At 45.7% G+C, this 21,912-nt stretch overlaps 1 protein-coding gene across 1 annotated transcript; it reads right to left on the bottom strand.

Annotated features, from left to right (window-relative positions):
- Positions 1–14,207: 14,207 nt before the first annotated feature.
- Positions 14,208–21,609, bottom strand: LOC139206842 (uncharacterized). Its single transcript, XM_070836437.1, has 2 exons — positions 21,489–21,609; positions 14,208–15,646 (listed from the first exon to the last, which is right to left on the bottom strand). The coding sequence occupies exons 1-2, from the start codon at positions 21,607–21,609 to the stop codon at positions 14,208–14,210; spliced, it is 1,560 nt and encodes a 519-aa protein (XP_070692538.1).
- Between the last annotated feature and the right edge of the window lie 303 nt (positions 21,610–21,912).

The raw sequence follows: 21,912 nt of genomic DNA on the forward strand, positions 1-21,912 counted from the left end.
GCTGCAGCCACACTGGTGCTCTGATACTGCTTTCACAGCAAGAATATTTCTCATATTGGGCAGCAGATACTCAGATCAGGTTCCTTCTCTTGGCTGCTTTTGGTTTGTGATTAGTGGACTCTTGGATCTGCTGATCGTCCTCTTTCACTAATGGGTTGGCAGAGAGCTCAGACCTGGATGACCACCTTATTCAAAGAAGCGCCACGTGGTGATGGACGACTCGTGCCATCTTTTGCTTCTGATCGCCAGGCGCGGAGCACTGATGTCTGTGCGTGGCACGCTGTAGCGCCTTTTTGCCAGTTTGAACGTGAACCAACACGATTCAGTTTCAAATAAAAGCATCGACGAAGAAAAAACTGGAGAGGAGTCAAAAAGGAGAGAGGAAAAGCAGCTAACAGCGTTCTGGGCACTTTGCTGTTGGCGGGCGGCTCTGGCAAACATTTCCCTGCATCAGCGTCGGAAAACAGGTAGTTGGAGTTCCCAATGAAAAGGAAAGAGGAAATGCTTGGATTTAATTTGGGTGATCTGACATGTTTGATGAATGAAGAGACAATGCATGTCTCTGCTCAATAAAACAAAAAGAGCTGGAGGTGTGAGTGCCAGCGTCAGTTCGCCTTCTGTTCTCCTCAGAGGGCCGAGCGACACCAATTAACTCCCAAACAGCGGTAATCAGGGGACCTGTAAGATACCACACAAATTAAATTAAACCATCCCTAACCATATGCCAATACGTGTCGTCTTCAAAGCCTGGTTTCAATATAGCGAGAGCTTGTGACTCGGCGGCGCGACGCAATGAAAGAAAAAACAGAGCAATAAATCAATAAGAACCACACTACAAAAGAAAAAAATCATCTTCAGTTGTTTTATCTCAAATGGAGCCTCAGGGAGTTCATTTTCAAATTTAAAACAGAGTTACCACCAGCTCCCCAACTGACTGACAGCTTTAGTAATACGTGGGGACATCAAATTTAATCCTGCTTCGGGCCCTGAAAAGTCTCAGCGTGGCCCTGGAGGGGCGACACAGAGAAATAGATCGATGAGTAAAATAAAATGGTGACCGAGAGAGGAATCCCGTTCCTAATTGCTCTGGTTTGTCATTGTCTCACACACACAGGCTGATGACAGGAGGAGCTAAAGGGCACCACAGGAAACCTTCCCAACAAACTGTGACCGCCGGAGCAGGACGGCGGCGCTCAGGCCGCCCACGCGCTGCCGGGCCGAGGAGCTCAGCCAATCAGATGGGCCTGAAGGTGACGACCCCGTGCCCCCCCCCCCCCGTTCCTCTCTCAGCTGACTTTGTCCTTATTATTTCCGAGGAGGGAGAGTGAATACGTTCCGTCTGTGAAACAGAGTTATTGTTTAGTTTGGTGGACTCTTTGTCAGCGTTCACACTTTAAACAGGTCTGACTGATGCGTGCCTTGTGGCCTGGTCCTGGTGGCCTGGTCCTGGTACTGGTCTGGATTTTGGGAACCTCTGGACTGATGTGTCACAGTAATCCAAAAAGATAAAAAAAAAAAAAATCAATATGACTCCAGGATAGATATCATTTCAGCAGGTAACGTTAGAAACACGAGGGAGCGAACAGCTCGTCTCACATGCTGCTTGTTTGCCATCAGAATTTAATTCAGATTTCTTTTCTCCACTAGTTTTGATCAGGTCCAGGCACTGAACCAGGGAGGACTCCAGCACAGGACTCCAGCACAGGACTCCAGCACAGGACTCCAGCACAGGACTCCAGCACAGGACTCCAGCACAGGACTCCAGCACGCTTCCAGACAGGTGAACACTTTAATAATGCAAGAAGGCAAACAATACTTTCAAAGACTCGACAAGATTTAGTGGCAACATGACCGCTGGGACGAGACGAGACGATCTGGCTCAGGACTAAATTATTTGATCACACTTTGGTTTTAATCTGCACATTTTTATCTTTTTCTCTGCTGATTTATTTGTCTGTATTCATGGTGGTGGTCACTTTTACTCCTGTAACACCAGAATTTCCCCCCGAGGGTCAATAAAGTATGTAAATCTATCTATCTAGAAAGGGAGACGCAGACTATTTATACAAGAGGTGATGGGGAACAGGTGGAAACAATCAGACGATCACAACGGCGGGAAACACACAAGGGCAGGAAGTCAAAACAGCCTGAACGAGAGGAGAGTTTTAGTTTTCAAAATAAAACAGGAACTGGACAAACTTAACAGACACGACGAGACGTAACAGTCTCTGGTCTGTATCTTATTATGAGTGAACTCGTGCACTTTGTTTGGTATTTTATGGAGATGTGTGCAGCCTCAGTGTAGAGTACTGGAGAGGCTGTATGCTCTGATATTAATTGTATCTCATTATCTTATCTTATGGAAATGTAATATTAAGTCTGATTGTGTCTGGTAGAATCATTGACGTCGCCTCTTACTGTTGAACATGAACCTGATGAATCCTCGAACATGTGAGAGGGGGCCAAAGGTTGTACTACACAGTTAAACACACGTCTTATACACATGCATCAGGTTTAGGTTATGTCATGGTTAAGGTTATGTTCTGATCTGCACTCCACTGAGTGCATTCTTCTAGTTGTTAATGTAATCTGTTGATAAAGCAGAGTCAGCCCTGCTGCCCTGGTGTGTGCAAGAATATAGATTTTTTGGTTGGCTGTGGTTTACCTGCACCAGCTGGCACGCAGGAGAGAAGCACTGCTGTGCACCAGGCTCCTTCAGTTTTTTGGATTCTGCATCTCAATGAAGCATAATTGTGACCAAAAATCCTTCTGAAACACGTCTGGAGTTCATTGAGATAACATCCCTTATTCATGAGGCTGTTTGGCTGCTAGTACTGCTGGCTGTGGCCGTAGCACTTCAGTTCTAAGGAACACAGAAAGATAAAATAAGGTAAGAAAAGATCCTTCTGTATTGACCCCCAGAGGGAGAAATCAGGTGCTGCAGCCACACAGGTACAGAAACTAGTCGAGATGAGTGGGCTGACAAATGTAAAGCTTGATAAAGAACTCTGATCCTAACTTAGGAGTTGATGAACATGATTATTCCTCACAGGTGTGACAGCACAGAGCAGCTCAGGTGGGTTTACGACATCACTGAAGCAGCGAGGAAAGCAGCTTCATGCTACAGCAGCTCTTCTGCTGCAGACGATCTTCTGCAGTTCAGACAAACTCGGGTGCGTTTGCTGTTTGGTTCGATTTGTTTAATCCAGCGTGAAAGCTGTCAGTGGAACTCTGGTGGCAGACGAAACAACTGGAGCGAAAGGTGAAAGGTGGGTTCTGGTCCGACTCCGATCAAACTCAGATGGGGTCCGTTTGAGACATGAAAGCAGAGCAACGAAAGGAGAAGAAGTGTCAAGTGCACAAACAGAAGATTCACGTCATTTTATCTTTAACTCAAAAGTGAAACTATCACATCCAGCTGCTGAGACCCCCCCTGAGGCCCGGCGTCTTCAAGAACATTTGTTTCATACTGATGATCGGTTATTTCTACATACAGCTGACGGGTATTTAGAATCCACATCTGGATCAAATCTACACTGTTCCCCATAAAGCTGGAATAAAATGTTTTTCACCTCTGATAAATAAAGTTTAGATCTTCTCAACTTTATTGATCAAACTCTTCCAGACAGATCACAGTGAAACTTAAACCACAGTGAACCTTTATTGGGGGGTATTGAACAATTATTCCAACTTTGTGGTTAACAGTGTGTGTATTTAACAATCACATGCTCTTCCTCTGCTCCTTGTCTGTCTGTGTGTGTGTGTCCACTGAACTGAGCTCAGCACAGACTCGTAGCTGACGGCCTTTGTGAGGAACCATTAAATTACCTATTTACTGTCTTTACATGATGTAATGACTGTTGAAACAGGATGTCACACAGGGAGGGATCACTGACACATCCACAAAGTAGAGTTGATTAGTTTGATCAGAGCGGCACGGGGAGCTGGGGAGGGCTGGGGGGTTATTGTGGGGGGGTATTCTGTGCGTCATGGACGTTATGTTCACACCTAACAGAAGTGTTTGTGTCTTTAAGGGTGTCCGTCACAAAGTGTGTGAACAGACACTCCCGTCATCATGTCCCAGAGTTCATAGCAGTCGTCATCTTGTGTTTCTCAGTAACTTTGTGAGCAGGGAAATAAAAGCTCGGGCTAATAGCCCTGACGAGGATGGACTTGCTAATTTGCTAATGGCTTCTTCTTCCTGTGGGCCATTAGATAAGCAGCAGCAGCCACCACTCTTTAAACCGGCGTTATGTAAACCCCACTGATCACTATCGGCCTGCTAATGGCCTCTGAAAGGGAGAAAACACATTCAATCACATTTACTCACAATGAAAGATACATTGGCGTGTAATGCTAACCGGAGCGGATCCGCCGTTAGTTCCGCCGTGTCACAGCGCTTTGATTCAGCGCTCGATACTCTGTTAGTTATTGTGCCGCTCGGTGTTTTTCTGGGTGTGTCGGGCGAGCGGCTTTAATCATTAGCGCAGGATGGTCCAGGATGTATTGATTTAGATGAGTGCTCGACCCCATCACCACAGCTCATCATTAACAGACACTTTACAAAGACAAACCACTAACAGGACATCAAGACCTCACACTGATCTACAGGTGCTGCCGCCGGACGCCGACTGAGGCTGCGTGGAGAGAGATCAGGCAGTTTCCAGCAGGAGTGCATGTTGTTTGGTGAAAAACCTCAATTAGAAAGGATAAAGGATAAAAAAAGGATAAAAGAAAGGATAAAGAACTATTGTGAAAATGGAGGGGCCAAAACAAAATCAGCTGCAGTCAAACAATCAGACAGGTGACAGATTAGAGGAAAAGCCCGAATAAACGAGTGCAGAAAATAATAAGACGCCTCTGTTCAGATTACAGGGGATCAGCAAACAGCTCGATGAAGTTCATACTCTTTGGCCTTCACAGACACGTTGACCTTACTGCCCCCACTGCCCCCACTGCCCCCACTGTACTGGACCACACGATGAACCAGAGGAACATTTCTGAGTGTCCGTCAGAGGGAAGGAAGCAGCATCTGTGTTCAGGAGATTCTGCTCATGTGGGGCAGAAAACCAGATAGTTTGTCAAAACTAATATGAAAGCTTCCTCCATTTTGGACTCCCCAGCAGCACTGGGTGTGAAAGGTTACCAAGATCCTGCAGCTCAGCGGTGAACATGCTGACCCTGAACCCCCCCTGACCGGTGTCACAAACAGCTGCTGCTGGTGAATGTATTGTTATATATCTGTTATCAAGAGTGGCGTATCAATAAAAGAGCCAATGTTTTCACATATTTCAGAAACAGACCTCATGGCAGAGAACCACTGATTAAACCCACAGACATCCTGTGGACACGTGTTTTATATATTCATTCAGGCTTCTTTAAAACAACTCTGTTCTTCTCGTTTGCTTTTTATCAGCACTGACGTTGGAGTGTTGTTTCATACTAACTCAGCCGCTGCTGCTGTTTTACGGGGTGTTTGCAGCCTGAACGTCCCCGACAGACCGACTGTTTCTCCTCTCTGACAGAAGTGCTACCTTGCAGTTTGCCTTCGGTCCTCTCGTTGTAACTCTGCCTCCTTTGTGCTCGAGTCACTCTGCTGTCATTTAGCGGTGCAGCAGCCGTCCGACGGCGCCTCACATCCCCACTCGCGGCCCGTCGTTAGCTCCTCGCCACATCAGAGCGGTGTAATGGCGTTGCAAAAAGCCTAATTAGATCTAAATTAGCGTCACTTTCTTGACTCAACATTATGGATTGAGGATGAGGGACTAATTAAGCTGCTATTAATGCAGAGAGAGGTTAATGACGGAGGAGTTTGTCACCAAAACAGAAGGAGGAGGGACGTGATCGGCTCAGCCGCCGGAACTAGACGCTCACTTCCTTTCTGCTGAGGCGAGCTGTTCTGCCACTTTGTGAGCCGGCTGCACTTTCACTCTGCTCATGATCAATGTACACTTTCTCCGTGGTAAACACACGATAACTCAGGTTTACAGGCAGTCAGCTGCTCAGGAGATTAAAGCATAACTGCAGCAGAGTCTAAGGATGCGTTAGAGCGACATATTCGCCGGTAATTATGAGTGCAACAAATCACCAGGAGGTGTCGGCTGAACTTTAGACTGCAGCAAAGCACAGGTGGGGCTGTTAGCACGCCCCCGGTGCTCTGTTGTACTGAGTGTAACAGGAGAATAATGTACGACAGGCAGCGCTGGATGGAAGTGAAGTTATTTGTCATTTATTTCTCTTAAAAAGAGCTCCTGACAAACACGGATGATTTATCCGTGGCTGCAGCCTACTAGCAACGAAACGTTCCGTGTGAGGGTGGTGCCAGAGGAAAGGTCATGGGGTCATTAGATTAATTAAGATTCCCTCTCTGGAGACCATCAGTATGTACAACAGATTTAATGGGAATGTGGCCAGCGGTGTTAGATAGGAGGCTTTATCGATCGCCTGTGGAGACGTTCCCATGACGCAGCAGCAGCAGAAAACACTGAATAAGGTAGAAAAACACAATAAGAACCGTTTCAATGAAATCAGAAATTAAGGAAATGAAATTCAAATGTTATTCACAGTATACTGTGTGTGTTAGGACACTTTGGGACATGTGTCTGCCTCCTGCCCTCCCCCTCAGAGAGACTTTCTGTCCTGACTTCTACAAGAGGAGAGATTTCAGACGTCAGACAAAACATTGGGCTTCTGTTGGCACTTTATATTTGGTTTATTTGAATTGTTTGTGTCTGGTATTTCAGTTTCATTGCAACATGCTAATAATGATTCAGCATTTTTAAATGAGTTTAATCAGAATTAGTTAACAACATTATCGATGTGACCTCTCGTTGTGTTTCTTTAGCACTTTGTCACAACGAGCTTAATGTGTTACCTGTGTGTTACCTGTGTGTTACCTGTGTGTTACCTGTGTGTTACCTGTGTGTTACCTGTGTGTTACCTGTGTGTTACCTGTGTGTTACCTGTGCCTCGTCGTGCAGCATTAAAGAAGAATTATGATTCAATGCCAAGCTGCTTCTCCTCCTAAACACAAGCTCACTAACTTTCTTTTATTACTCTCCTCTTGTTAAATGTGGCTCTGATGCATTTCTTTGCCCTACACGAAGCTAATGATGCACCTTCGTGTTTGATGTAGAAATACACTTAAACTGGCTTCAGATGAATCACTGAGGAGATCCCCGTTCGATCCCCGGCTCCTCTAAGTCAGCGTGTCAGAGCGTCCTTGGGCAAGACAGCGAACCCCGACCTGCTCCTGAAGCAGCTTCAGAATGTGGAACAATGATCTCCTCCAGTTCAGACTCCTCCTGAGTGAACGCTGAGTGAATGAGGATGTGATGGAAAAGCTTTGAGGAGTTAAAATGACCATTTACCCTTTAAGTCAAACGACAGCAGGTGAGAGGACGTCACACTGGGCTGTTCTCCTCTCGTCTCCGTCTGAATCCGTGTGTCCATCCGCTCGGAGCCTCGGCGGCTGTCAGTCACACCGACTGTGACGTGTCATCAAATCTGAAAGGACGCCGTGAGGGACTGAAGTGCGCTGACGCAGGACTTCAGACCTCAGTAGTTGTCATGAATATGACCAATGCCAAGACCTCCACGCTGCTGAGTCCCTCTCAGGAGACTGTTGAGAACAGAACATTCACTTTTTGCAGCGTCAACTTTTACCATGTAAATTAACCTGTACAGCAGACACATACCGAGTGAGAGAGCATGTGGTGTCCTGGCTACAGCGGCATTACATCATCACCTGCTGACTGCTGGGAAGAACAGGTGATTCAGGTGAAGTCTGCACCTGGAGTGGACAGGAGAGCAACTGAGGCCATTTGTGAAATTGTGCATTTGGACAAGTTGCTTAATGGGAGAGCAACATTTTTCTGCTGGTTGAATAAAGACTGTTACAGCCCCAGAGCCCTGGTCTCTCTCTCTCTCTCTTCTGTTGCAGGTCTCTGGCTGGGCGGAGCCTACAATCACCTAACCTGACACACCTGGCCAGTGGACCAGGTTATATAGGCCGGCCTGTGGAACCAGAGCCCTCTCTCTTCACACCCAGCCCCCCCATGCTCTGTTGTTAGAATAAAATGGTCTTTATTGACAGTAAAGCCTCTCTTACACCTCCTCCTTTGTTGTGGCCGAAGAGCCAGTCGTGACAAGATGCAAACATACATGCAAACATATCCAGAGATCATAATATAATATAATGTAATGTAATATAATATAATATAATATAATATAATATAATGTAATGTAATGTAATGTAATATAATATAATATAACATAATATAATATAATATAATATAGATCACACACCGTTGGACTGACATGTTATGACCAAACCGATCTAATTCCTTCAAACAAATACACAACATGTCCAGTTTTACAACACATGCACACATTTACTAACATACATAATAATAATAATGATGATGATGATGATGATGATGCACACGCTCGTGCCTACATACACACACATACACAGACACACAGATGTAGCTGCTTCCAGTCAGTGTGTGCACAGTGGTAGAGTACAGAAGGAGGTAAATGGGCAAACACAAGTAAACAAAAGATATGTGAATACAAAGATTTCGAGTACACTCATACTTTTCCTCTTTGTGCCAGCACAGGTGGGAGCTCGATCGACCAATCAGCTGTGTTTGATGTGCAGGGCTGCAGATCCGGCCCCTCTGTGAGCCCCCGTGATGTACAGCTACCCAGAATACTCCTCTCTCTGCGTAGATCTCCCAGGACGCTTACATGTTTCTTGGCAGAAGCAGAATTTCAGCCTAAAGCCTGCAAATCTGCAACACGAGACGGTGCAGACATTTGGTTCTAACGCCTCGGCTCCATCTTTTGGACCAGTCAGCCAATCAAACGGAACGTGTTGGAGCCATATTGAGAGCTTTTGGGTTTAGATAGAGGTATTTTAAATACTTAAACTAATGAAACCTTTACTTTGAGGCTGATCCTCCACCTGCTGCTGACCTGCTGACTGTGTGTGACTGTATATGACATCATAAATGATATGATGCTCCTCCTGGACGACACAGAGCCGTTATGTAGGTGATGGAAAGGTAAAACAGTTTTCTGACCACATAACATATCCTGCATTCAATCTTTTTTTTATTATTTTCTACTGGAAGAGTCATAAATGAATAAATGATGCTTGTCTGCTGTTGAACAAGTGATATCTTCATGTGTGCTGTATGTGGTGTGTGTGTGTGTGTGTGTGTGTGAACCCCAGGTGGCTAAACTGAAGTCGTGTGTTTGGATTAGTAACTTCATACAGTTTTGCTTATATATGAACTGAAGACATTTTATTTTGTAGGGGAACGTTAATGTAATTATTAAGAAACAGATTGAGCAATATTTGATGAAAGCTATTGAAAAACAGCCGATCCCTTTGTTATCACCTGTTATCGCTACCATCAGACCTGACCGACCCTCAGGTGAGACCAGCTGCACCTGGTGTGTAACATCTATCATCATCAACACTCCCAGAACCATGTGTGTGACTGTTGGAGGACACCAGCAACAGCTTGTTTTGGTCTCAGATGCTGAAATATTGTTTAGAAAACCTGTAAATTACGTTGCGCTGCTTATTGTACATCACCTCAAATACCCTGTTCAGACTCTAGCAGCGGCCTTCTGGGTAAAAGTCCTGTGTCTGACCCATCCGACCGGCCCAACCTCGTCCTCTTCCTGCTGCAGCCCCTGACTCCTTCCTTCGCTCCCCTCACAGTTACTGAGTTCACCACCGAACAATAAATGTTCTGTCGCTGCAGCTTTACCTACTAATAGATTCAGTCGGCCGCCATTAATTATATTTAGCCCTATTTATATTTGTGTGATGATAAGTGTGATGGTTCGATAGCTTGATAACCGTGAAATCAGCTGTAAAGAACAAAGGAGAGCAGCGGTGAAGCTGAACGTCTGAATGTGATCGTGAGCAGCTGACTGATGGGCGCTGAGGCCACACAGCCAGCCGGAGCTCCTCCACGTTTCCCCCTTTTCAACAACTTTTAATGCGACTCCGGAGAGAGACCGAATCTGGAGCTAAACGCTGAAGACAAAGTATGCAAATGAGTAATTAGCTCAATAACAGTTTCCCAAAACATCAGCCCTTAAGCAACTGCTCTGCATCTATTATAACAATTACCATATGCGTCAGCGTCGAGATGGATCTGCCCCTTGCTGCCGCCGCCGCCGCCGTCTTCCTCAAACCGCAGAGAACGATGAGTGAACAGCGTGCTAATGGGAGACAGAGGAAGGGTACGAAAACAAAGACAACACATCCAGCCCAGCATGACAATAAACCCTTCCTGCAAAGACGGAAGAAAAAAGCTCCAGCTGTGGGAGGAAGCTCTGCCTTATTGACCTTGACAGAGAAAGAAATATCAATTAGACTCTCAATTAATAGACAAGTCCTCCATATATCTGTGTAGCAGCACACAGATTCCTCCACACTGTAAAAACCAGAGATCTGTTATCCCACTGGGTATTTAACGAGCTCATCCACACACGTTTAAGAAGAAGCTGTGAAAGGTTATTTGAATCCTTTCTAACACACCTTATATTTGAAACGATCCATCTGAACGACAGCTCTTCAGCTCCACACATTTGGTTCGTCGACCAAACGACACGCCGGAGACACAACTAACAATTTTGGGGGCAACAGTTCCCTGATTATTCTAATGTTGTTACTTCTTCTACATGTGAAAAATCATAAAGTAACCAGTGAGTCCAGGTGTCAGATTAATTAGTAAAAAGTTCAACATTTCCTTCTGAAAAATGAAAGTGAATAATGCGTAGAACGCCTCCAAACTTCCCTCGGTAACGATGTTAGCGGACAGTTTTCTGTAAAGTTTTTACAGTGTACTCACTGAAAAAACATCTTTGTCGTGTAATAACAGTTAGCCCGACCTTGAGATACAATTATGAGACTGAGCCTCACTTAGCCGGTGGGGTGTCTCCATGGTAACCAGCCATCTCTCTCCGAGCTGGCATACGCTAACGACACCGTTGATTTGTCGCCCGGTCTCGGCAACCTTGTAAGGTGACGGCGAGGCGCGGGCCTCGTGTACGCGGCGGCGGCTGGACTGCTGGTGATAATTAGTCTCTGTAGCGGCGCCGCTCTGACTGGGCGCACATGTTTCAGCTGTCACAGGTGTATTCTGGGAGATGCGGTTCGGTGACAGCCGTGACAGCGCCATCTGGACCTGTCCGTACCGCGGGATTCTGACTCTGCGTTGACAAGCTGCAAGCAGCACCGAGAGACTGCGAGATGAGCATGCACATGTGTGTGTGCACTGGGGTGTGTGTTTGTCCGCTGTGTGTATGTGTTTGATATCTTGTCTGAATATTCAGGATGCCAGCAGGAGTGTATGTTGCATGGTGTGTGAGCAAATGCATGTCTCACAAGTTCTGGTGTGTGTGTGAGCGTGTGTGTATACACATGAATGTGTGTTTGATTCTGTGTATATCTGAGGGTTTAACTGGAATTCATGTTGCCTCATTGTGCAGTTGTACACGTGTGCACTGTGTGTGTGTGTGCGTGTGTGTGTGTGTGCATGTGTGTGTGTGCATGTGTGTGTGTGTGTGTGTGTGTGTGTGTACACTGTAGGTGGAAAGCTTGCTGTTGGATCTGTGCTTTATACTCTGAGTCTATATTTGGCAGTCCAACAGGAATTCATGCTGCTTACAGACACGTGTTTCCAGGACTCATACATGTGCAATTTAGTGTGTGTGTGTGTGTGTGTGTGTGTGTGTGTGTGTGAACTGAATATCCTGTAAATGCACATCACAGGGTGTCCATATAAAACAAATAGCCTACTTTTTGGTGGTGATTATGGGTCTTTCTAACCATTTGGCGCCCAGCTGTGGATATTCATGGTCAACAGAGGATACATCCAAAGGGTTAATTTAAAGTGTCGGACACACTTCATTTTCTGGGGGACACAAGTGAATGGCCCCTCAAAGCGCCGTGGGACCGCGGCGACATAAGACCGTGGGTCTTCAGCGAGAGCACGCACATTCACGGGCAGGAACAGAGACATGAGGAAGAAGGAGACGAGCTGAAGAGGAGCAACGGATCAAAACTGAGCTCCCGGTGAATTTAGAGATGAGTCAGAACCCTCGTATGTGTCCGAACAGTTGGTGCAAAGGATCGACTGGAAACACAATCCAACAATCAAATTCAAGAAAACACAGCAAAAAGAAGAATCCCTTCACCTGCAGTCAGGTAATTATTCAGGTGACCTCTTGACCTCTGCCTCGGCTCCACCCTCGGGACAAAACGTGCCATTGAATTGAACAAGAAATAACAAAAACTACTCATGAAATGCACTTAGCACTATCAAAGTGCAATTTAATTAAAAACAACTCCTCCGAACTGAATGAGCCTCTGAATGAGAATCAGCTTCAGATACTTCACAGTCTTTGTTCCTGCAGGCACATGATGGACGTGATGCTATTGCAGCTAGCTCGTCTGTGTGTGTGGAAGAGATGAAACAGAAGAGCAGATGAAACACTGTGTGTGTGTGTGTGTGTGTGTGTGTGTGAGAGTGTGTGTGTGTTGAGGGGGTTGGTGGTGTAGCGGAGAGAGATGTTGCCGGTTACACCGTGCCTCCCCCTGGGCTGGTAGCTCTGGAAGCCCTCTGGAAGCTCACTTCACTCAGATACATGCAGATCAAACGCTGCATTGATCTCTGGGCTTCAACACACACACACACACACACACACACACACACACACACACCATCTCCAGCACCCATTATACCAACACCCCCGTTCTTTCCACCAGAAGCTGTGTGAAATATGAAACACATGTTAATCATGATCAAACCAAGTGTCAGTTACTGCTCACTGTAAAACCTTTTTTCATTCCATCCAGGAAACTTGAAATAATCTGAGTGTTTTTTTTTTTTTCCAGCAGCGCTCTGATTGGCCGATATTTGTACCAGCGGGCGGATAATTTAAAGCTGCAGTACAGTAATTGATTTTTTGCCAATAGGAGATTAGAAACGCTTCACAACAAGATGAATTATTAAGTTGTTATGACTTTCCTAATCAACCAGCTGCCGACTTACTCAACCTGTCAGAGTCCTGACATTTTCTCTCCTTATAGCTCCGATTTGGCCTCCACCAATGCCTAAAAACAATATCTGGCTCTTAAAGTGTGAAATGTTCCACTTCTCCTGGTTTAAATCAGTGTTTTTCTTATAGTGCTGATGCCTACATTTCACATTTCAGAACTATGGCTGTTTGTAGAAAATCCTGTTTGTGTTTGTCAAAGTGAGTGTTGTAGTGTTAAAGCACAGTGTCTTCACTGGCATCAGAGAAACCTGCCTCATTAATCATATCAGGCCGGTCATGAGGTGAGCGTATGTACACAGACAAAGTACAGCATTCAGAGTTTGTCGGAGTGTTTGTCGGTGACATAATGACTTCTAGATTTTATTCTCTGCAGCTGAGGGTGTGCTGAGCCTCAGTGCCTTTGACCAAAGCCTTCAAGCTCGCACTCATTATTAGTCTGAGAGGCGGCACCAGACAGCGCGAGATAGATGGCAGGAATGAAAAGATATGCATGCAGAGTGCACAAAACTCTCCTCTGGGGCTTTAATTGTCTCCAGAGTCGCCTGGAGACAATAATCAGCACACACACACACACACACACATCTGTATGCTGTTGGCAGTGTGTCAGTTGCTGCAGCTTCACCTGCAGTGCTGTAATCTACAGTGGAGATGAGATGGACAGCGAATGGAAAGTGTTTTCTCTTATTTAATCCAAATGTTTTGTTTATGCATAACAATAGTGTGAAGAGCCCTTGATTTAATTAAAATCCCCCCGGCAGCAATAACAGAAGCTTAGCATCAGCGACAGACAAAGCAGGATCAGTTTGGTGAGGCTAAACATGCCCCGTAGCAAAGCGAGCGCTCGGCCTGCTCTGTATTCCACCCGCTCACTCGTAGGCGCTCACTTCTGAATTAAGTCGCTCCAACACTTAATATCTCTACAACTACGGCCCATGAAGGCGTTTGTGAATATTCATGGTCCCCAGAGGATGGATTTAAAACATTTTAGTGACCCCCCCTGACCCGTCTGTCAGGACCAGCATCAGGCCAAAACTTCTCACTGATGTGAAACTTTGTTCCGCCGAGGAACCCTGCATGTCCGACAGTACTGTGAGTGTGACTGTCAAGCCAGAGCCATGTCAGTCAGTGCTGCTGCTGTTGGACACGATGCTACTGTTGAGCTTGAACACGATGGTGCTGTTGAGCGCGATGCCGCTGTTGAGCACGATGCCGCTGTTGAGCGCGGTGCTACTGATGGACACGATGCTGCTGTTGGACGCGATGCCGCTGTTGAGCACGATGCTGCTGTTGAGCTTGAACACGATGGTGCTGTTGAGCGCGATGCCGCTGTTGAGCACGATGCCGCTGTTGAGCGCGGTGCTACTGATGGACACGATGCTGCTGTTGAGCGCGGTGCCGCTGTTGGACACGATGCCGCTGTTGAGCACGATGCCGCTGTTGAGCACGATGCCGCTGTTGAGCACGATGCCGCTGTTGAGCTTGAACACGATGGTGCTGTTGAGCACGATGCCGCTGTTGAGCTTGAACACGATGGTGCTGTTGAGCACGATGCCGCTGTTGAGCTTGAACACGATGGTGCTGTTGAGCGCGATGCCGCTGTTGAGCACGATGCCGCTGTTGAGCTTGAACACGATGGTGCTGTTGAGCGCGATGCCGCTGTTGAGCACGATGCCGCTGTTGAGCACGATGCCGCTGTTGAGCGCGGTGCTACTGATGGACACGATGCTGCTGTTGAGCGCGATGCCGCTGTTGAGCGCGATGCCGCTGTTGAGCACGATGCCGCTGTTGAGCGCGGTGCTACTGATGGACACGATGCTGCTGTTGAGCGCGGTGCCGCTGTTGAGCTTGAACACGATGGTGCTGTTGAGCACGATGCCGCTGTTGAGCTTGAACACGATGCCGCTGTTGAGCTTGAACACGATGCCGCTGTTGAGCACGATGCCGCTGTTGAGCTTGAGCACGATGCCGCTGTTGAGCTTGAACACGATGCCGCTGTTGAGCACGATGCCGCTGTTGAGCTTGAACACGATGGTGCTGTTGAGCGCGATGCCGCTGTTGAGCACGATGCCGCTGTTGAGCGCGGTGCTACTGATGGACACGATGCTGCTGTTGAGCGCGATGCCGCTGTTGAGCGCGATGCCGCTGTTGAGCACGATGCCGCTGTTGAGCGCGGTGCTACTGATGGACACGATGCTGCTGTTGAGCGCGGTGCCGCTGTTGAGCACGATGCCGCTGTTGAACACGATGCCGCTGTTGGACACGATGCCGCTGTTGAACACGATGCCGCTGTTGAGCACGATGCCGCTGTTGAGCACGATGCCGCTGTTGGACACGATGCCGCTGTTGAACACGATGCCGCTGTTGAGCACGATGCCGCTGTTGAACACGATGCCGCTGTTGAGCACGATGCCGCTGTTGAGCACGATGCCGCTGTTGGACACGATGCCGCTGTTGAGCACGATGCCGCTGTTGAGCACGATGCTGCTGTTGGACACAATGCTGCTGTTGGACACGATGCTGCTGTTGAACACGATGCTGCTGTTGAACACGATGCTACCTAAATCACTAATACAGCAAATAAACCTTTTTATTAGATTTGATTATTAGATCATGTTCCAGACTGAAAAAACATTCATTTATTTATTTATTTCTCTCTCTACTCTTAAAAGTTATTTATTACATGTCCTGCTCTATTGTTGATCCCCGTTTAGTTTAAATACTTCTTTATATCCTTATATATATATATATATATATATGCTGTTGTTAAATTAAAGGTTCGATGTGGATTTTTGGACGTCTTTGTACGAGTGTGTGATGTAAACAGGGAAGATTTGATTTTTCTAGATGAAAAAACAAACAAGATATTCTGACATATACTGGTATTGTATTTGTACTTAATATTTATTTAGATAAATATTTAACATGTACATTCATCATACCAGTATTCTACTGTATTCTTCAACTGTATAAAATTCTAATTTTAATTTATTTATATTAATTTAGTTCATGTGATTTTTCGAGGTCACAGTTCTTTGATTTATTTATATTTTTGAGAATTTTCTTCTAAATTCATCATGTGTTTTTATCTTGTTTTACTTGACTCTTTAATTGTACTTTTATTTCACTCAGACTTCTTCTGCTTGGTGCACATGACAAGAAAACTTGAAAGTCAAACTTTACTAATAAATTGACAGTGTGTGGTAAGCAGCACCCTCTGCACACGGGGATTATAAGAGACAGACACATACAGAGATAGAGACTGTCTGCATCACTGCACAGTAAGATGTATTTTCATTTCAGACTAGATTTCCAATCAGAGCCATCTGCCTGTTGAAGCCTCTTTTCTGTGTATTTGGACTCGTTTTGAAGAGCTCGGCTGCTCTCGTGTGAAACCCTCCTGCATGTCGCCGAAGGATTACACACTCGCCTGGCTGCTGACACACCTTGAGGCCGGCCAGCGCTGCCCGAACCTGGACTGGGAGAAGTTGACTTAAGTCCAGAAGAAATATTCATGTGAAAAAGTTTGTTTTTCTTGCTGGGGCTGTTTTTTCTCATCACCACATGATTGTTTTTGCTCAGTGCCAACAGGAAGTGACCCTCCCTCCTCCTATCTAATTGCCAAAATGTGACCATGACACCCCCCCCCCCACCACCACACTCATCACGCCGTCACATCTTGAACTCCCTCCTGAATTTCCTGCCTGGCTTCATGCTCCGGCGGCGTCACTCTTTCTCCTCCTCCTCGTCTCTTTGATGAAGAGGAAGTGGATCAGCAATCAGGGTACCAAACATAGCGTGACCCCCCCAGACTTCACATGCATACCCACAATAAACACACACACACACACACACACACACCACAAACACACACCAACCCAGCAGTGTCTCCCAGGCCTCCCTAATCCTCTGATTCGTTCCGTTTTTCCAGGCGGGCAGTGAAGTACTCGCAGTAAGACACATCAAAGACACACTGCAACACTTCCTCTGTGTGTGTGTGTGTGTGTGTGTGTGTGTGTGTGTGTGTTATTCAGAAAGCAGATAAAGTGAGTGTTGCATGTAGATGTTTCATATTTGTGATATGTTGTGTTTATTGACAGTCATAAAGTTTCAACTTCAACATGTGGCTTACACACACACACACACACACACACACACCGTTTATTTGGTACTGATATCGCTCACGTTGATGCTGTGTGTCTGTGTGTCTGTGTGTCTGTCGTGTGTCGGACTGGTTTGCTTCAGTGTCGTCACATGACTGTGCAGTGAGAAGAAGAACTGCCTGACCAATCACACGTGTGACTCAAATGACGTGTTTAGCTTGAAGAGCTTTTTATTATTCCCAATGAAGACAGAACAGTTGATGATCTCACTTGGGACTGTTGTATTTTATTGGCAGAGTACGTAAGCAGTCACTTGGCATGGCAGTGGGACTGTATTTTATGTTCAGGGACAGTTTGAATTGATATTTATTCATGTTCTGATAATGTTTCCAGTATATCAGTGAGTTAGCGCGAGTCCTGCTTTATATTTATGTCACATTTTGAACCTAATATAGTTTAAATGTTGCTGCACCATGGAGAGTGATGCTGCATTAGCAGCCGTCAGTTTTTTGTTCACGGCGACAGGAAACATGGCATGAAAAACGGGTTTGACATCCAAACAAGGTCCTTGAGAGGAGGGCTTTTTCCTCTGATTTTTAAACAGTTGTGAAGATGTTTATCTTCATCACAGGAAGCGCCTCCATTCAGAGACGGCTGGTTCCAGTGTGTGTGTGATGTCTGTGCTCCTGCATCTAAACTGCTCCGAACGAGGGCCGAGAACTTTTGACAGAAATTGCAATAATGGAGTTCAAAGGGTCAAGTGTGAATGTGTAATGTCGATAATCAGCTGTATAAAAGTCCAGGCTTTTTACTGCTTTCAGCTGTAATTACCCGGGCTGTGTCTCATAGCACTTCATTTGCCACAGAGTGCTCTACTTTTACTGCACTGTTATTTGAGATTTATACTCTATACCACAAACATTCCCATTAAATAGTCTCCGTGGATTTGCAGACAACTTTTACAGATACCAGCTCTGCTTCCATTTCCTTGGTGCACATGTTTCAAGCTAATTTCACAAATTTGTGCAAAATAAAATGTAAATCAAAGCTGGTTTCCATCATCCTGTGTGTCAGAAAATGAGATCAGATAACTTAATTTATTGAGGTTTGGTGAGATGGAAGATGGCATTAGTGTTTGTCAGTCTTCTGAACTGAATCAATTTTTCTCTTTTAAATTATTTGCTAGTCTGAAATAAGATGCTCTCTGGCTCTTTTTCCTCTTTGGTGTTTGGTCTTGCTGATGGTGGACACCTGTCGTGGTAGCAGGGCACTGATGCTTTATCCAATCATCAAATACCAAATACAGTGTCAAGACACTAATGTGCATAAAAATATGAAAATCAGTCCGAACTTAACAAACTGATTCTCACAAAACAGAAAACAGTGAATGAGTGAACAAGCGAGTGATTTCAGTCGCAGCTCCTGATGACGGCCTGTGTGTTAGAAACTGATTGAATCATTTCAGTGGAGTGTTTACTGGTGTGAACAGGTCAGGACGTGCAGCAGGATCCAGTTAGCTCGACTATCAGCTGAATACTCTGATGCACTTCTGATAAAAGCCCAAATGTTCTCCGACCGCCGGTTCAGACGGATAATAACAGAGGTGAAAACAACACGCGGAGGTTTTTCTTTTCTGAGCTTCCAGCTTTTCTCCAGCGAGCTGAAAGCACCGTTAGTCGGTTTAGAAAGACCCACCGTGTGTCTCTGACCTGAAGGACGCACATGCCGAGGCTTCATTCATCAGTAATTGCGCGCCCACATTATCGTACTGACCTTTGGCCTGCTGGCATTCAGACCTGACAATCTGATGCTTTATGTTACAGACCGCTGCTCCTTCGGTTTGTCATTGTGGAGGATGGACCGGTGGGTTATTGCCTGGTGGGGACACACCTCTTTTATAGAAAGATCAATCTTAACAAGAACAAACTTTCAATCTGCTGCTCATACTGAACTCGGATCAGAGCAACTTCAGATAAACACAACTAATAGAATTCGCTTCCATTTACTTGTTCTTAGTAGTCACAAAGCACCGCTGCAGTCCGCTGGGTTCAGGAGGAGAGTTTTTAGATGCTCTCTTTATTAGATGAACTGTGTTAATGATTCATTTTTAAATTTATACTTCAACATCTGTGGAATAAACAAACACCATTGACGGTGTAGAGCTGCGGAACGAGGTGCAAAGTAATCTTTTGGGGCAACTTCTTTATTTTACCACTCGCCTCATCTGATCTCATCTGCAAGAGCATCTCCCAAAATGTTGGACTGTTTTTTTAAACTGTCAGCTGTGAATGTGTCCCCATCAGACACGTCCGCTGGTTTTCAAGGATCGAGGATTTTATCCAAGTGTTGGAGTGCGACGGGAGCGACGCGTCCGGATTACTTGATGAAATCGTCCACAGGCCTGCTGACAGGATTTAATGGGAAAAACATCCAAACAGGCAGCGGCGATGATCTGAGACTGCAGACTGTACCGGGAACAGACTGACGTAGAGAACTGGAATGATTAAAGCAAACTCTTACTTGACATTCTCAGACCATTTTATTTTTTTGTAAATAAAGGACATTCAGTCTCATTAAAAAGCTCCACGCTCCCAGAACTTAGTGTTAGCCTTAATCTAAGCGAGGGGTCGGGGTCAGGGTCATTCTCATGCTGCTTCTTCTCTCTTGGATTTTTCCTTTTAGCAGAGGAGAGAAAATGCTTGTTATGTAACCTGAATGAAGCTGAGAATGAGACCCATTAAACGTTTTACAGCTCTTTGAAGAAATGCAGCATCTATTCAGTCAAATCTTTCAGCTGAATTCATGCATGTTTTAGCTTGGTGATGGAGGCAGGTCGTACTGAGGGATTGGATTTGCTTTTCAAAAGTTGTTCAAAGGGTTTGAGAAAAGAAAAAAAGGAAGTAAGCCTCCACAAAAATAAACTGTATCCTAAAGCTAGAAGTAGGATTACAGCAACCGCGTGCAGTCATTGGGGGATAAAAAAGAAATTTAGGTTTTAGTACAGCGTCAGTGCACCTGTATACAGACAGTTCTTCACTTTCTGGTGAATACTGGGGTTTGTTTCCACTTGCAGTCCCACAGTGTCAGACGTGGTTCTGCTGCTTCGTGATTTGTCTTTCTGTGTGGAAACTACATCCACAATCGTATATTATAGTTGAAAGCATGTTGAAGTTTCAAAATCTGTAAATTATTCAAAGTTTCCACCCACATAGCACCTCAACATAGTGACCTCTGGACAAAGAGATGTGATCCTTTGTCCTCTTCTTCATTTAAATACAGCAAAGTTAAAGTAAAGTGAAAAAAAAAAGAAATGTAAGGAAGAATTTCAATCGATCTCCAAACACAACAAGTCTTCAAGTCTTCAAGTGGTCATTTTGCTTTTTTAGCACAGCTAACTTGGCACTTGTTGGGATGTGTCATACCCACCAATGTCACTCATAAGTCTCCACAAAATTATCACCACTCTGTCAGATTTCAGACCCTTTAGTCTGTAGCTGCAAAACCAAAACCAGACTGTGTGGTTGAGTCGTCAGGCTCTGGCCGACGTGCCCATATACTTACATAAACTGTAAGTGGATGGTTTCAGATAAACACCTTTACCATCTCCTGCACCACCGAGCAGAGGGACAAAGAGACTAGCTGGCGAGGAAAGAGGAACATCCAGCTGCCTCACGAGTTAGTGGCGACTAAAAGAAAAGAAATATTCACCAGGTTTTGGCAACTGGTAAGTTATATAAGTGGCCAAAGAATGGATAATCACAATCACGACCTCACCGCTTACCTTACCTTACTGTCTACTTACTCCTTACTGTCTAACTTCATCACAAGTGAACACCATCTCCCTTCACCTGAGGGTGTTACAGTGGCAAATTATTCTGAAACCCCAACAATCCAAAAAATATCCCATCGGGCCAAAAGCCTATTTGTCCAACAGCCCATCATCCCGAACACCCCCAACTTCCAAACACCCAATGCTCCAAACACCCAACCTCCGAACACCCAACCTCCGAACACCCCCAACCTCCAAACACCCCCAACCTCCGAACACCCAACCTCCAAACACCCCCAACCTCCGATCACCTCATCTCACATCCATACAGAAACAGAACCTTAAACTCATTAACAACACTATGGCTACACATTTTCCATTTCTGACTGGAATCCCACATGACACATTCTCAACCATTGAAGATAACATCCACCGGACAGCCACCACAGCCAAGCTAATTCTACAAAACTGGTGCAAACAGCTAAATTTACACTAACCACCAAGACCAACTCAGGAACACACACAAACACCTTCTACACCACAGGACCAGGACCTGGGCTGGAATTCCCCCTCCAACATCCTCAATCTGGCTACCCTCTTCACACCGTCCACACCACAACGCCAACTCCTGGAGAGGGGGCTCTCCTTCATCCCACGACCCACAAAATATGACCGTGAGGAGCTTCAAAGGAACCTACACAACTTTCATAGACGACTCAAACTCATTGACCACTTTCACTTCCACCCCCACTCCAATCATCAACACAGACCTTTCACCCATCCGTCACACTGGGAACCAGAACTGACCGGACTCAATCCACTAACACAAACTCTCATCCACACAAACAGACAATATCGGCCCTCGGCAGATGTCCCAGACAATCTGTCGCAGGCCGAACGCAGGGCCCTGACCGGACTCACCCATAACCCCACCATCATCATTAAACCAGCAGA

This window comes from Pempheris klunzingeri, chromosome 9 (assembly GCF_042242105.1).
Source record: "Pempheris klunzingeri isolate RE-2024b chromosome 9, fPemKlu1.hap1, whole genome shotgun sequence".
Classification (NCBI taxonomy): domain Eukaryota; kingdom Metazoa; phylum Chordata; class Actinopteri; order Acropomatiformes; family Pempheridae; genus Pempheris; species Pempheris klunzingeri.